The sequence below is a fragment of the Sciurus vulgaris genome (assembly GCF_902686455.1).
Source record: "Sciurus vulgaris genome assembly, chromosome: 6".
NCBI lineage: Eukaryota > Metazoa > Chordata > Mammalia > Rodentia > Sciuridae > Sciurus > Sciurus vulgaris.
In genome coordinates this window covers 132,304,662-132,321,894 of record NC_136466.1, presented here as the reverse complement: position 1 = coordinate 132,321,894, position 17,233 = coordinate 132,304,662, and the positions used below count along the sequence as shown (strand labels likewise).

The 17,233-nt window shown below is 35.0% G+C and overlaps 1 protein-coding gene across 1 annotated transcript in view; it reads right to left on the bottom strand.

Annotated features, from left to right (window-relative positions):
• Positions 1-13,717, bottom strand: part of LOC306664357 (bromodomain-containing protein 7-like) — a gene marked incomplete at its 5' end in the record, with an annotated part of 34,328 nt that extends 20,611 nt beyond the window's left edge. Inside the window, one exon of the mRNA XM_079145172.1 lies at positions 13,696-13,717. Coding sequence (XP_079001298.1) covers positions 13,696-13,717 — 22 coding nt within the window. The remainder of the gene's footprint in view (positions 1-13,695) is intronic.
• Between the last annotated feature and the right edge of the window lie 3,516 nt (positions 13,718-17,233).

Here is a 17,233-nt window from a genome sequence, read left to right as displayed (position 1 = left end):
TGCACAAGAGTGAACTCAAAATGAATCAAAGACCTAGGCTTTAAACCAGAAACACTGAAACTTATAGAAGAAAATGTAGGCTCAATACGCCAACATATTTGTGCAGGCATTGACTTCTTTAATGGGACTCCTAAAGTTCAAGGAACAAAACCAAAAATCCATGAGACAGACAGTATCAAATTAAAAATCTTTTGCACAACAAAGGAAACAATTAAAAGCATGAAGAGAGAGCCCACAGAATGAGAGATCTTTGCCAGTCAGCTGCCCCTCTGACAGGGGATTAATATCCAGAACATATAAAGAACTCGTAAAGCTTAACACCAAAAAAAAAAAATCAAATGGTCAAAAGAACTAAACAGAAATGTCTCAAAAGAAGAAACACAAATAGCCAACAATAATATGAAAAAATGTTCAACATCCCTAGCAATCAGAGAAATGCAAAGTAGAACTACATTAAGATTTCATCTCACTCTAGTCAGAATGGCAATGATCAAGAATACAAACAATAATAAATGCTGGCGAAATTGTAGGGGGAAAGGTACACTTGTACATCATTGGTGGATTGCAGACTAGGATAACCAGTCTGGAAAGCAGTATGGAGATTCCTCAAAAAACTAGGATTGGAACTACCACATGACCTGGCTATCTCACTCATTGGTATTTATCCTAAAGAACTAAAATAAGTGTAATGTAGTGATACAGGCACATCAATGTTTATAGCAGCACAATGCATAATAGCCAAGTTATGGAACCAGCCCTGGTGCCCATTAACAGATGAATGGATAAAGAAAATGTGGTATATATACACAATGGAGTTTTACTCAGCCATAAAGAAGAATAAAGTTATGGAATTAGCAGGAAAGTGAATAGAAGCAGAGAACATCATTCTAAGTGAAATCAGCCAGCTCAGAAAGTCAAGGTAAACTGTTTTCTGTCAGATCCAGAAAATAGACCAAAATAAAGAAGATAAAGTGGCAGGAAGAGTGGACAATCCCATGAAAATAAAAGAGAGATTAGTGGATAAAGGAAGGAGATTGTAGGGGAAGATGGAGGGAGGAATGATGGAATTAAAATGACTATGCTGTGTACATATATGAATGTACCACAGTGAATTTCCCCTTTATGTATGTCTATAAATCACCAATTAAAAATACTATAAATAAATAGAAGAATGGCCAGTAGAGGATGGAGCACAGGGAAGGGAAAGAGTAAGTACTGGGAACTGAAGTAGAGCAATTACATTTCATGCATGTGTGATTATGTTAAAATGAACCCAATATTATGTATGACTATAATGCACCAATAAAAACATTAACAAAGAAGTCAAGGAAATATTTGTAATCAGTGGGATTTTCTTAATTCTTCTTAACAGATCACTGCTCAATCAGCTGCTCTTAATATCAAGATATCAAGCACATCAAGTCATTTTGGAAATTAAATCCAGTGCACTTTAGCTGATGAAAGAGTACCGGCTTGTTTCCTGGCTCTCTTTCTTCTTATATTTTTCTCCCCTCTACTTTGGCCTCAGGCATGTATAACACAAATTGCATGTTCATAGCCAAGGTAGAAGACATGTCTGTTCAGAAATGAAGCATAATTTTTCTCTCTTGGTGAAAAATAAATCTGTACATTAGTAAGAATGATTAATATGAAAAATTACAGGGAAATAGTCAAAATTCTATGTTACTTTTCAAGATTATCTTTCTTGTTGCTTTCAGTACTGGCCCTCCATAAGAATGACTCATTCTCTCTCTCTCTCTCTCTCTCTCTCTCTCTCTCTCTCTCTCTCTCTCAATCTCTCTCTCTCCCCCCTCCCTCACCCCCCCCTTTCTGCCTCCCCAACTTGCCTCTCACAGAAGAGATATTTGTATTAAGTGGAAATTATATTTCAAAAGCTAGTCCATCTAGGCTGGCAAGAGAATAATGGAAAATGTTCTGTGATGAGGTTGTGTCATGCAGTGGGTAATGGTGATTTAAATGATTTCTCTAAAGACTGGTAGTGTACTGAACATGTGCTAATATGTTTTGTCATAAATGTTGTACAAGTTTTATATTTAATAGACTTTTCTTTCAATAAGATTTGATGAGCATTTCACTGGAATAAGGATATAGAAAAAGTTTTCTACATTAACTACTTTTTTAAGACTGTGAATTGAACCCAGAGGGGCTTTACCACTGAACCACAGCCCCAGCTCTTTTTGTTTTTTATTTTTAGTCAGGGTCTCACTAAGTTGCTTAGAACCTTATTTACTTGCTGAAGCTGGCCTCAAATTTGTGATCCTCCTGCCTCAGCTCCTGAGTTGCTGACTGTGTTTTTGAAGCAATATTAAGTGAATAATCAAAGAAATCAAAACATAGGGAAGAAACACCTGATATTCGGCTATTTCTAAGCAAAACTTTGAAACTACAGATCTGAAGTTTTACTAGGCTGACCTTAACAGAATTTCAATTGGTGTTGTAGGTTTTTAGTTGTTCTCCCTGCTCAAACTCTTGAGTCCTCCATTCTTCACATGGCAAGCAAAAGGATCCTTTAATAATTGTTATGGTTGGATACTGGGCATCTGCTAATGACTCATTTGTTGAAAGCTTGGTCCCCAGTGCAGCAATGTTCAGAAGTAGGACTCTCCTAGGAAGTGATTGGTTCGGAAGGACTCTGCCTTATCAGTGGACTAATCCACTGGGGGTTAAGAATTCCATGACGAGAGCGGGCGGTGGTGGGAACTGTACATGGTGCGGTCTAGTTGGAGCAAGTAGGTCAACGGGTGATGGGGCACCCTGGATGTGTATACCTTGTCCCCAGCCCCTTCCTGGGTCACTGTCTGTGCTTGCTTCCATAATCTGATCAGCTCTCTCCACCATGCTCTTCTGCCAAGATGTGTCTGCCTTGGAGCTAGCCAACCATGGACTGAAACCCCTGAAACTGAGACAAAATAAAGCACTGTTCTTTCAGTTGCTTATGTCAGATATTTTGGTCATAATGATGAAAAGCTGACTAATACTACAATATGAACGAGTTTGTGTGGGGTTTGTGCTTGACACTCTCCAGTGACTTACGGCTTCAGAGTTGACTCATCATCCACCTATGTCTACTTACTATTCTTTGGAAATTGAACTCAAGATGTATGATGAAAAAATTACTAGAATTAAAACTGCATTTCCTACTTTCTCTCAGTGCTAGGGGTAGCACAAGACTAGGCTGTATTCAATGGAATGCAAGTAGAAATGTCTTGTACACTTTTGGGGACCTAACTTTAGAGATAGAGCCTTTCTTTTTCTTTTTCTTTTTTTCTTCTTTGTGGTTTCTGGTAGTTGAAATGTCAGGTTGATGACTAGAGCTCATTCAGCCATTTCAGTCCCTGAGGCAGAAGCCACATTCTAAGGATGATTGACTAGCAAGAGAGAAGAGTCTAGGTCCCTGCAATTTTAGGAAGCTAAACAGCATGCCTATATCTTAATGTCTTTGTATGATCTTAATGTTTTTGTATGAACGAGAATTGATATTCTATCTTTCCTAAGCTATACATTTTTCCTTACTTGAACTTATGCCTAATTCTAATTTTTCATGAAGTTGATGATAGAATTCAAAGTCCTTTCCATAACCTGCGTGTTCCTATGTGATTCCGTCCTGGGCTTTCTGCAGTATTTCCACATCTCATTTTCATGGATCTCTTCTAGCTATATTGGACTTTTTGTTCTCCTTAAACATACTATGAATTTATTCACTTGGGATCTGTGTGCTCTCTTTTCTCAGACTGTAATGCTCTTGCCCCAGATATTTACGTGATTTCTGTCTAATCTCTGCTTAGACCTTCTCCAGAAAAATATTCTACAAACTATGCCTTGATTAAAAGCACAAACCAGTGTTTCTTTTGCTGCATCACTTTTCTTTGTGCACTTATTAATTCCAGTTAAAACACTGGATATTACATTTCTGCTTAATTTGTCTATCTTCTCCACAATAAGGTAAGTTCCATGAGAGCAGGTACTTCATTTTGTTTAATATAACATCTCCTAGACCAGACACAGTTATAGTGTATATTGTGTGTGTGTGTGTGTTTATGTATAATATATATATATATTTTATATATATAATATATATAGTGAAAATATATACTTTATGTATATATAGATGTGCTGTATAAATGCATGAATAATTGATTTATACATGCCCTTACCTGTATAATTACACTATTATATGTTTATATGGTTAAAAATAGCATCTGTTATATTATAGTATATATTTTATTATTATTATGAAGTATACTTATATCCTTGCTACAGGTTAGATAGGGTGGTAAACTAACATGACTTGTTATTTTTTGGATGATAATTTGATAAAGGTCTCCTAAAGAATCTTCAAACTATCATTTGGTGAATTATCACGTTGTTGTTTTAATTTTTACATATAGGAAATGGGAAGAACTTTGTTGAGATTAGACCCTAGTTTACTTTAGTTTTTCTTTTTCCTTTGGTGGTAAGAGAATGAAAAGGAAACTCAGTGCCTTTGTTGTGCTTCAGCCTCAATTGGACAACTTTGAGTGGACAAGGTATTTACTAACACTATATATTTCAGAATTCTAGAAACATACTGATCTCACATTACAATGGTACTCTTCAAATATGGGTGTGTTATGGACAGGACTGGGATTTTCCCTCAGTAGATATTCCCAGAGTCAGGTATACTGGAAAGATGTTGAGACTAGGGAAGAAAATGAGCCTCAAGGGGTGCCCTGCAGGCTGAGAAGTGTGAACATCTTTGATCGTCTCCATGGGTCTCACAGCCTTGGCCTGCACGCTGGGTCAGGCACTGAGATCCTCCCATTGGTGAAGGCAGCTTGGGTGGAGACAAGCCTTGGGTCTGGTGAAAGCTGCAGGGTAGAGCTGCAACAGAGCAATAATAGCAAATTATCTCCTCTGCAACAGTCTCTTCCCAGTATGGTCAAGTCTTGAGTGAAAACTTGACAAATGTTTTCTCTATGTCAGGAGAACTTCAAGGAAAGATGTGATTTGCCTCTTAAAATGAAGCAATCAGAGAGAAAGTAGAAGCCCCTTCTAAAACTCAGAGGGCTGGTCTCACCCTGGGTGTGACTGTGCCCCCAATAGTGGCAATTAACTCAGACAAAATAGCTGAGGCAGCAACATCATAAGAAGGTCAGAGGGGCATATTCACAGTACCTAACATTTAAGATCCAGGACTCTAAAACAATTTTAAGAATTGATAAAATTGAGAATTTGAGGTCTTCATTTCTGCAGCAAAGCCATGACTGCAGGAAGTCATTCTATTTTGAAGAAGGCTACCAAAGTAAGAGAGCTTTTCTATATTCCTTTCTATTTATTCCAGAGATTATTAAGCAAAAACTAAATAAGAAAGCAATTTTCACTTTGTATTAATAATTATTGTTCATCTTTCTACCCAACACTAGCCTGGAAATTCTCTCAAGGCAGGAACTGCTTCTTTCATCTAAATATTGGTGGTGGCTAACATGCTGCTACATAAAGTAAGCCTGCAATAAATGTTTAGAAAGCATAAATGAATCTTTTAAATAGCATTAAAAACCATTCTCATGATTTGAATAAAATAACATATCCAAAATATGTCTTAATAATGTTAATTGAATCTAAGTGATGCTAAGAATCTTGTACAAACAAAAGCTAAAAATGGAACAAGGAACATTTCAATATATTTTTATTGCTAAAACACTCGGGTATTGTCATAGAAGGTTAAAGGAAGTAAAAAGAATAGTCTGTACGATTTAAGTTCAAGAATTTCTTCCCCACATTTTTGCAAATCCTATTCTGTATTTCAAAGTCATAAAACAGGAATTGAGGTGGAGAATAGCTTGGGGAAGAAATATGGGAATAAAAAAGGCCTCTTCCCTCAGCACAGTTGTGACCTAATTCCAAGAAAACAAGCTAGCTCCAAATTATGATCTCTATAAATATCTTAATTTCCCCCAAATTTAAGTTCTTAGGATTTCTAAGCAAAGAAGAGCAAAATCTGGCTGCTGCTCAACTCTCTCCCTCACTAGATACTGGTCAGCAACAGCTTTGCCAGATATAACTGAGAAACTCTACCACGTCCTATTTTATATGTGTAGTATAAAAGGAAAATTGATAGAAAATGTGCATGGAAGTTAGTTCTTATTTATGGTTCACAGATCATAAAAATGAAGCATTTTGCCAAAGCTCCCAGGAATTTGCAAAAATTGAGCTGTGTCATAGTTCATTTGTTTGGGATCATTCTTTTCGAGTCAGCCCAAAGCAGGGGCATTCAGCTCTTGTCTTTTAATAACTATCATTTGAACTGAGAAGCTTCTAGCCTAAGCTCAATCCTATGGTTGATGATTGCTTTTTCAGAAACATATTATTACATTAATTGGAGCCCATTTAGTCTGTGTGCACAATGGTAGGGACACAGATACAAAGGAATTAGTACTTTGGCAAATTGATATGATTAAAACAGAAAAGTTAGAGCGACAGATGAATTTCACATGGTCTAGAGTCTGATTAAGAGCCAAAAATTAGATAATGCTGGTTCTCAACACAATGGAGCATCTGTCATTTCTTTCTACAACTGACTTTAATGGACAAGTTTGGGGCTTATGAGCTCAAACTTTATTTTTGCTGTGAATTGTTAAGCTCAGAATAACACCATAGAATATAGCAAGGCACTGCTTAAGTGTAAGAATAGAAATCTAAAGTTTCATGGCAGAGGATTAATTTTTTAATTGTAGTTTGACCTATATAAGTAGATTTGTAGAGTTTTTGTAATAATTGAAGAAACAAGCTTTGGGAGTGTGATGTTAGCAAAGTGGAAGAATAGGAGTTCACTACCCTCATCACCTCAAAGAAACACCAAACTAGAAAATGATACATGGACCAAAATACTTTCATGGGTAATCTAAAATGTAGCTAAGAAGATGCAGCACCCCAGACAATCACAAACCAAGAGAAATCACATTGAAATAATCAGGAGGAACAATTTCACTTTATCCACATTACCTTTCCCCAAAACTGGCAAAGCTCAAGAGAAATTGTCTTGCCTATGATTTCTACTAATAAAAGAGAAATTCAAATAAATAAAGTCAGAAATAATGGTAGATAAATGAGAACTGATTCCCAACAGAAATTTGTCTCTAATGGATCATAAGAGACTACTATTATCCTTAACGTGAACAAATTGAATAACTTGGAATAAATGGATGAATTGCTAGAAACATACACTCCACATTCACAAGAAATCAATTTTTTAAAATAACCATGGGTAAATGGCAGAAAGATCAGTAGAGAGAGGGGAGATTGGGAAGGGGAGTAGAGATACTGAGAACTGAATTAAAACAAGATATAGTTCATGCTCTTATAATGTCAAAATGGATTCTACTGTACTATATAACTAATAAATGAAATACATAAATAAATAAACGGATCTGGATGAAGAAGAAGGAGGAGAAAGGGGAAGGGGAAGAAGAAGAAGAGGAAGACTAGGAAGAAGAAAAGAAAAAGAAGGAGGAGGAGGAGAAGAAGGAGGAGGAGGATAGCAAACAAGGAGATTAAATCAGTAGACCAACCCCCACCCTCCCAAGGAAGAAAAGTCCAGGACCAGATGCCTTCACTAGTTAATTCTAGCAAGTATTTTTAAAATTAACAAAAATCCTTCTTAAACTCTTACCAAAAAAAAAAAAAAAAAAACCAACCAGAAGAAAAAAGGACACTTCCAAACTCATTTTATGAAGCTAAAATTACCCTGATATCAAAATCAAAGATACTACAAGAAAAGAAATCTACAGGACAGTATCCATGATAAATACAGATGCAAAATCCTCAGCAAAATGCTAGCAAACCAAATGGAAGAGCACAATTTAAAAGATTTACATACCTTGATCAATGAGTTTTATCCCTGTAATACAAATGACTAGCACTGGGGAGATAGCTCAGTTGGTAAAGTGCTTGCCTTGCAAGCACAAAGTCCTGGGTTCAATCCCCAGCACCAAAAAAAAAAAAATAAAAATCCTGACAAATAGATGGCTAACAGACAATGAAAATGCATCTAACCTCACCAATCATCAGGCAAATGCAAATTACCTTATATAACTCATCAAAACGATGTGGGAAAGAGGGAGATTTTGTACACTGATGATGGAAATGGAGAGTGGTATGAAGGTCCCTCAGAAAATTGAAAATAGAGCTACCATCTGACCTAGTACTTCCATTCTGAAACATATATCCCAAAGACCTGAAATCAAGGTCTCCAAATGATGTCTGTATTCCCATGTTAGTTGCAGCATTGTTCATGAGAGCCAAGATATGGATATCCATCCAAGATGAATGGATAAAGAAAAATGGTAACTACACACTATGGAATATTGTTCAGCTTTTTTTAAAAGGAAATCCCACCCTATGCAAGGACATAGATAACCATGTCATGCTAAGTGAGATAGTCAGCTGCAGAAGGACAAACACTGATTCCCCATACAAGAGGTATCTAACATAGTCAGTCTCTCAGAAACAGAGAGCAGAATGGTGGTTACTAAAAATTGGTGTGAGGGATGGAAGCTTGCTGTCCAAAGAATATAAAGTTTCAGTTTGGTAAGATGAATAAGTTCTAGGAACATGCTGTACAATATTGTACCTATACTTAACAATGCTATATTGTGCATTTAAAATTATGTTAAGAAGGTATCAAGCTAAATGTTCCTACCACAAAAAAAAAAAAAAACGAATAAAACTTTTTTAGCAATGAAGTTTGGTTTCTCTTAGATTTAAGTTATTTCTATAATGTTTTAACTTACTATATTTTATATTTAGGCTTAAGATTTTTCTTTGCCCAACTCAGGAAGTTGCAGAAGATAACAAAGAGCAGAATTAAAGTCTATTTTAATAAGCATTTTCATAATCTGAGGAGAAGTTTAAAAGCATAGAAAAAAACTTATTGTATGGAATTTTAATGCTTTCTTCATGACCTGCTGAAGAGCAGCCAAAAGGCTGGCTCATGGTGTCACTAGGCATGTGGCACCTCACTCATAAAAACATGCTGTTGAATGCTGTGTCTAGCCACAACTGTCTCCTGCTTCTACAAGTCATTGTGAACTCTGATTGATCACTCTTATCTCCTGCTCCACATTGTAGCTACAATAAAAGCACCAGAACACCTATTCAAAGAAGCAAACACATGAGAAAATATAGTTAGGATAAGGATATGATTATTTGCTCTGATTTTTTTATATATACAGATATATCTTTGTAAATGTGAAAGATTTTGATTAAACTTTGATAATATCTTTACTTCAAAAATAACGTTTTTCAGTATAGAATGTCTATTGTTGCTATGGTTAAGTAGAACAAAAGATCTAATATAGTTTCCCTTTTTACATAGCTACAATAACAGAATAAAAATCCTTATGCACAGATTATCTATATCAAGTTTATATATAAATATTGTCAATCATTCAATGGAAGGGAGGAATTTTAAAATTCATTGTCATTTAAATAGGAATAAAAAAGATTTTTTTGCGAAGTCTATCTAGTAAAACATTATAATCTGAGCACATGGGCTTGTAACCAACCCTATACTTTGCTTTTTCCCAATGGTTTCAGCTTATCTTTTAGATTGACTTTCTACCTGAACCAATACTAAAGAAATAAAATTCTAAACCATAGTCTTGTCTAATATAGTACTAGTCATCTAATGCTTCGATGATAAAATTTTTTAATTGTTTTTGAGAAAATGATAGATTCTCAGGAAGATCCAAAAATAGAACAGAGCAGTTCATTCCTACTTAATTCAGTTTCCTCCGATTACAGGAGCTCACACCTTCAGTAATTATAGTACCATATCCAAAGAAGGAAATGGACATTGATATAACATGTGTATCTACATCTGTCTTGTATCATATATACAGAGTCACATAATCAACAAGAAAGGACTCTAACCCATCACCAAAAACATTTCCCTATCACTACCTCTTTATAGTCTCACTCACTTCCACTTCCCCCCAGCATTCCCTATGCTGGCAACTACTAATCTGCTCTCCATCTCTGAAACTTCATCACATAAATGGAGTCACATCTCTTGAGATAGATGGGCTTTTTTTTTTTTTTTTTTTTTTTTTTTGCTCAACTTAATGTCTTTGGTTGCAAGTATCAATAGTTTATTCCTTTTATTGCTGAGTAATATTACATGCTGCAGGTGTACAAGTTGATCATCTTTCCTTAAGAAATACCTGAGAAAATCAACTTATAAAAAGGAAAAGTTCATTTTACCTCACAGTTTAAGAGGTTTCAAACTTCATCATTTCACTTTAGGCCTGTGGCTGGGCAGTATGGCAGAAGAATAGGGCAAAAACATTTATCTTATGACTGAGTGTCAAACTCTCAGGTCCAGCAAGGGGCAGAGGGGGATTGGAAAATAAAGATTCACAGACACAGATCTTGAAGATTAAGCTGGGATCAGGTGGATCTGATGGAGATGGAGATCTCAAGAGTTATGCCTGCAATCTTTATTTATATCTCTCATTATCAGGCTAAAGACTATGCCACTATTATTGTTTGTATTCAGGAAAGTTACAGAAACTAGGACATTCTATGTAACTTTTCCATAGTTGCAATCCACAGTTGCAAAGTGCAATGTTAGGAGCTTTGTGTAGCTCTCAAGAAAATCCATTGTTTAAAGTTACTGTAAGGCAGGCAGGGACTGGAGAAGTGGAGCTGGTGAAATATTTGGTTGTCTAGCATAAGAATTCCTTCCTTCCGGGGAGCTCTGTGCCTGAGATCAAGGTTAGAACTGATAGAACTCTTGCACAGAGTGTCCTTATGCAGGGCAATGCCATAGTAGCTAGGCATTCTGTGCCTTTGCACAGAAACATTACCAGGAACTGGGCATGCCACAGCCATGAGGGCATCAAGACCCCTGATCTCAGTAACTGCTCTCCCATGCCCAGTCACAGCTCTCAACAACTGGGAATGAAAGAGAAAGAGGAGAAGCTAGAATCTCAATATTTCCTTCAAGGGCGGAGCCCTTGACTGGAAGACCTCTCTAAGCACCAACCTCTTAAAGTTTCTGCCACCTCCCAAGAGTACCAAACTGAAAACTGAGTCCTTTAACACATGGGCCTTTGGGGAACATTTAAAATGTGTAGTACAGTTGTTTAAATACTTACCTATTTTAAGATGTTTTGTTTCTGGATTTAAACTATTATAACTAAAGATTCTTTGAGCAACCACGTACACATTTTTGTGTAGACATTAGTTTGCACTTCTCTGAGATAAATGTTGAGAAGTTAAGATTGTCCACCATATCCTAAGTGTATGGTTATTATTTTAAGCAATTTTTACATCAACTTCCATAGCGTCTATACATTTCTTCAGCAATGTATGAGAGAGATGATTTTTGTGCACCCGTACTCAGCATTTGTATATTTTCAGTATTTTTATTTTTGTTATGCTCATTCATATATAGTGAGATCTCATTGTGATCTTAATTTCCTTATAGGCTGGGGTGTTGAACAACTTTGCCTGTGTTTCTTTGTCATATGCAAATTCTCCTCAGTTTGCAGTGGTATGATGCCCAGATAAAGTCATTCTAGGTTGAAGGTACAATCAAGTTGAAAATGCATTAAATTCATCTAAACTACCAATCACTATAGCTTAGTCTTACCTACTTTAAATGTGCTCAGAACACATACAATCGAGCCTATAGTTCGATGAAAAAAAACATCTAACATAGGGCATATTGTCAATAAAGTTTTGACTATCTCAGGTAATTTACTGAATACATTATGCAAAATATCAATCATTTACCCTTGCAATGCATAGCTGACTGGGAGTTATGGCTAGCTGCTGCTTCCCAGCATCAAACAAGTATCATACGATGTTGTCACTGGCCCCAGAAAAGATCAAAATTCATATTCAAAGTAAGGTTTCTACTGAATGTGTATAACTTTGGAGTCATTACAAAGCCAAAAAAAATCATAAGCCCATGGCTGAGGGTAATGTATGTGCCTCGTGTGTGTAAGGCCATGAGTTCTATCCTCAGCACCAAAAAAACAACAATAACAACAACAACAACAACAAAAACCTAATAAATCCAACTATCATAAGTTAGGGGGGACCATCTGCAGCTGCAGAACTACTCAACTACTTTTTGCGTATTGCAAGACATATTGTGGTGGTTTGTGTGGTCATTGTATGGATCATTTTATTTAATTGCCTAATTTATGTGTGAGAATTGTTTACCCTATTTATTATCCTTTTGATATATCTAGGGCCTATAATGATATTGCTTGTTTCATTTCTGGTATTGGTAATTTGTCTTTATTTTTTCCTTTTTAGTCTTGTTGGAGGTTTGCCAATTTTATTCATCTTTTCAAAAATTAAAAAAAAAAAAAGACTAGGATTTTGTTGCATTGATTTTCTCTGTTGTTTTCAATTTCATTGATTCCTGTTCTTGTCTTGATTATCCTCTTTGTTTTGTTTGCTGATGCAGCCCAGCACCATGAGAGAGTATCATACTGCAAATTACTGACCTGGAAAATAAGTCTAAATGCTTTAGATTTATTTACTCTTTTTTTCTAGTTTCTTAGAGTAGGAGCTTAGAGTGATTTGAGATTTTTTTCTCTTTTCTAACATAAAATTTTAATGCTATGAGTGTCCCTCCCAGCATTGCTTTTACAAAGTCTCACAGATTTTGATTTTTTTTTCTTTCTGTACAATGTACTTTTTAGATTTGCCTTAAAACTTCTTTAACTCAAGGATTATTTACAAAAATGTTAACACCCAGGTTGGGGGGAGATTTTCCTATTACCTTTATTTTACTAATTTCTAGTTTGATTCCATTTTGGTCAGAACACATACTCCACAATTTCAGTAGTTTTCTGTTTGTTAATATTTGTCTCGTGATCTAGCTTGATGTATATTCCCTGGGTACGTCTGTGTCCTGCTCTTTTGGGATAATATTCTATACCTATAAATCAGAAACTGCTCATTGATGATATTATTTTATATGCCTGATTGTTTCCTGTCCAGTTGTTCTTCCAGTTGTTGCGAGAGGATTGTTGAAGTCTCCAACTATAATTGTGGATTTGTGTATTTTCTTCAGTTCTCTAAGTTTTTGCTGACAGGTATATCACATTGCAACTTGGTTGTCTGATCTACATTTTCTTGCTGGGTTAACCCTTTTATTATGGTGTAATGTCCTTTGCTGTCCTTGGTAGTTGTGTTTACTTTGACATTCATTTTATCTTATACTAATACATTCAATTGTGCTTTCTTTTGGTTAAGGTTTATTTGGCATATATTTCTATCCTTACATTTTCAGTCCACTTATATTGTTAGGTTTGAATTGTTTCTTAAGGGCAACATATAATTGGGTTATTTTAAATCCATCCTGCCAATCTCTCCCTTATTGGTAGAGAAGTCTATTTAGACTTACTAAATTATTTATATTATTAGGGCCTAACCCTGACATTTTTTTTTATTTTTCTGTTCATTGTTTTTCTTGTTATATTTTTCCCTGCATTCCTATGGGTTCACCAGAACATGTTTTAGAATTTCATATTAATTTATCTCTAATGGTTTTACCACATTTCTTTTATAACTTTCTTAGCAGTAGTTCTAGATATTACATAACTTCATACATAATTTATTACGATCTACTATTGCTGATACTTTACCATTTTGAGTGAAGTATAGAAAACTTACCTTCTTTCATGTCCCTTTCCATGCCCATTTATAATAATATTAAATATTTTCTTTACATTTACACTATATTGACAACCAGATCAATAGTGTAATTTTTGCCTTCCCAAACGTAACAGAAAAATTGGGCGAATAGTAGTCGCTGTGTTTATTGATACTTTCATTCTTTCCATTGTCATGTCTTCCTTCCTGATGTCCCAAAAATTCCTTCTTTTATTATTTCTTTTATCTTTGGAGAATTTATTTAGCCATTCTTGTAAGGTGGGTCTGCTGGTGACAAGGTTTCTTAGTTGTCCTTCATTGAAAATGACTTGATTTCCAATTTAATTACTAAAAGATCATTTTGCCAGATTCTGGGCTGGCAGTAGGAACATCGGAACAATGTTGCAACACTTTTCTAAGTTCTAGGTCTCTAATGAGAAATTCGCTGTCATTCAATTTGTTTTTCTCCACTCTCGATAAGCGATTTTTCTATATTGCTGCTCTCAGGACTATCTTCTCTCTAGTTTTCACAATTGTGATGATGATGTACCTTGGCAAGAATTTTATTGGGTGCATTCTTCTTGGGGTTTTCCCACTTTCTTAACTCTATAGCCTAATGGTATTCATCAAATTTGGGGAATTATAAATCCAGGTTCCTGCCAGGCATGGTGGCACATTCCTATAGTCCCAACTACTCAAGAGGCTGAGATGCAGGGATCACTTGAGCCCAGGAATTCAACACCAGTCAACCTGGACCAAATAGCAAGACTTCATCTCAAAATCAAAAGTCCAGGCACCTCACTCTGCCTCCACTGACAATCCAGGGGAGGAAGGGTACCTGGGTCCTCTAGGGCAAGAGCAGGAGTTCAGGATCTCAATAATAATGAGAGTTTCTCATTATTGGGGGTGAAAATTTTAGCTGTCACTCCCAGCTCTCCACTCAGTATTTGCTGCTTGGGGTAGGGATGGGGCAACAGTAGTAATGCTTGGCTAAAGTCAGAATCCTTTACATTTGTATTATAAGGCCTATCATTGTTATCTGCACTTAATAGAATAGGAAAAAATGTATCTACTCCAAATTTCCAGAGGTTGACCTACCAACCATAGTTTTTAATCTAATTGCTGCAAAATATTATTCTTGCTCACTTCCTTCAAATTGGCCACACATTTTAGAACACAGATACTTCTATATTAACAATTAATAATTTTAATATATATTTGTTTTATTAAAGTAAGAGTCAAATATAATACATAATGAAATATTCTAATATCCTCAATATTTTTCTTCTCCTTTTACTATTAGAATCATTAAAGTGTACTATTTGGAATACTGATTCTTTTTTGTAGCAGTGGACATTTTCATACAACACAAATTTTGAGATGTTTTATAACCATTTTTGCTGAAAAATCCAAAATTGCACTGAAAAGTTGAAAAAAAATTTTCCATGACCATGAGCAAATTTATTCTATGCATCAACTTCATTTTAAATGATCAATTTTATCAAAGTCATGTTTGCCACTCAAATTTTGAAAATATAGTTTAGTACATTTTGAAAATTGCTTTCTGACTGACTTTCAATTTCAACTCTGTGTCAAAACACAAAGAGTTTCCACTTTGGTAAACTTTTTGTGTTAGGCTTCAGGAAGATGAATTGTCTAATAAAATTTAAGTTTTTTATGAGTTTATACAAAGAAAAAAAGCTTTTTCTATTAACATTCACTTTTAGATTGTTACTAACAATAAAAATTTTGAAAGTATATTCCCAATATTTAAATTTTGAATTCACAAAGCTCATTTTATTGAATTTAATTGCATAATAAGATACATATTGAGTTATGCAAATGCAACACAAAGATTTTTACAATATTCCTATACACAGTTTTGATGCTATTTACGCAATACAAAAATGCATTGATGAAAATTTACACACATGCTAAAAAAAGAAATTACAATTATTAGGAAATAAGTCATAATAAGTCAATGGTCCTTGATTTAAATAAAATTAAAGTTTATGGTCAAATTTCTATGGTGAAAGGTATAAAAGCAGTTAATATAATCATATTTTGTGCTATTCTTTTTATAGCATTAAATAGTATTACAGTTGATTACATGCATAATAAATCTAACATTTTCATTTATCTATGAAACTTTAGAAAAAATAATTTGTGCTAAATTATTTTCTGAATTAAATTAAAATTTGCATAGCAAAATTAATTTTAATGTACAAAGTTTTTAAACATAAAAGATAACACAACAAAAGCACATATAGATTTTAACCAGTACTGTAAACAGGTTTTCCTCACATTTTCCCATGGGGCAATGAGAAGAAAGATGTTATAAGTTAGTCATGGAATAAAAGAAATTTGACAATGCTATTAATGAGTGATTTCACAAGCAAATATTGTAATGAAGGCATAATTAGGTATTCCCAATTCACCTAGAACCACAGACATTATGATGATGATTCATTAATCAGAGGATACATAAATCCAAAGAACTATCCAGTTCATCCCATAAACCAGCAAAAAACAAGATTTTCTTTGCCAGCTTCTATTTCAACTTGTGAATCATGCTTTGAATGCCAATAAATCTGGGTCATATTACATACTTGTAGAAAGTATTAATGAAACCTTAACCTTACTAGATGGTCTCATTATAGGCACTTCTCCATAGTGACCTTCACCTGACATTTACTAAAAACAACTGTTTCCGGTATTACCTAAAATTGGCTATCCTCTGAAAGTTAATTTGTTAATCATTACAGCTTGCTGCAGATGTGTCTATGGTAGAACATCCATAAAGTACTTAGTTCCTCCCTGCAGGTTAGAAGTGTGACCATGGGGTTCATTTTCTGTCTGTTGTCCTGGATGTTATAAATAACACCTTCTTTCCTTTTCAGTGTTGGGATGATTATGGTCACACAATAATGACAAGTAGAATTCGAAAAAGTGTTAGAACAAATTAATGAATGTTGATTACCCAGCACCAATGGAGGGACACAAGATGACAAAGCATGGGTTCTCTATATCCCAAGAGAAAGATTATGGATCTGATGATATAACTAACCTGCCAGAAGAGTGAACTTCAAAAAAGATAGAAAGATAATACATAATAACCTTATTTTCTAAGAAGCGTGTAACTGGCAGGGCAGAGTTGCTCCACAATCTGAAGCACTTGGGGTTTCAGTGCCAATTACAAGCATGACAGGCAGGAGGACTTGAGGCACTTACTTCATTTCTCTAAGCTTAAGTTCCCTCATCTATAAAATAGCAGAAATAACTGATTCATGACATAGGATGATGTGGGAATTAAATGATATAAAACATTACAAAACATTTTTCATGGTGTCCATCACCCACTATGCACTCAATAAATGTCAGTTGTTGTTAGTAAATAATGTGATATATCTTAATGAAGAACTCAGTTGGCAACAGGGCATGTAACTCACTTTCCAGATGGAGTGCAGAGACATTTCTAAGTGTCCTATGAAAGAAGTACACATAGTGCCGGTTTTCTTTTTCTTTATATTAGGATAAATTGACAATTAACCAAAATCAA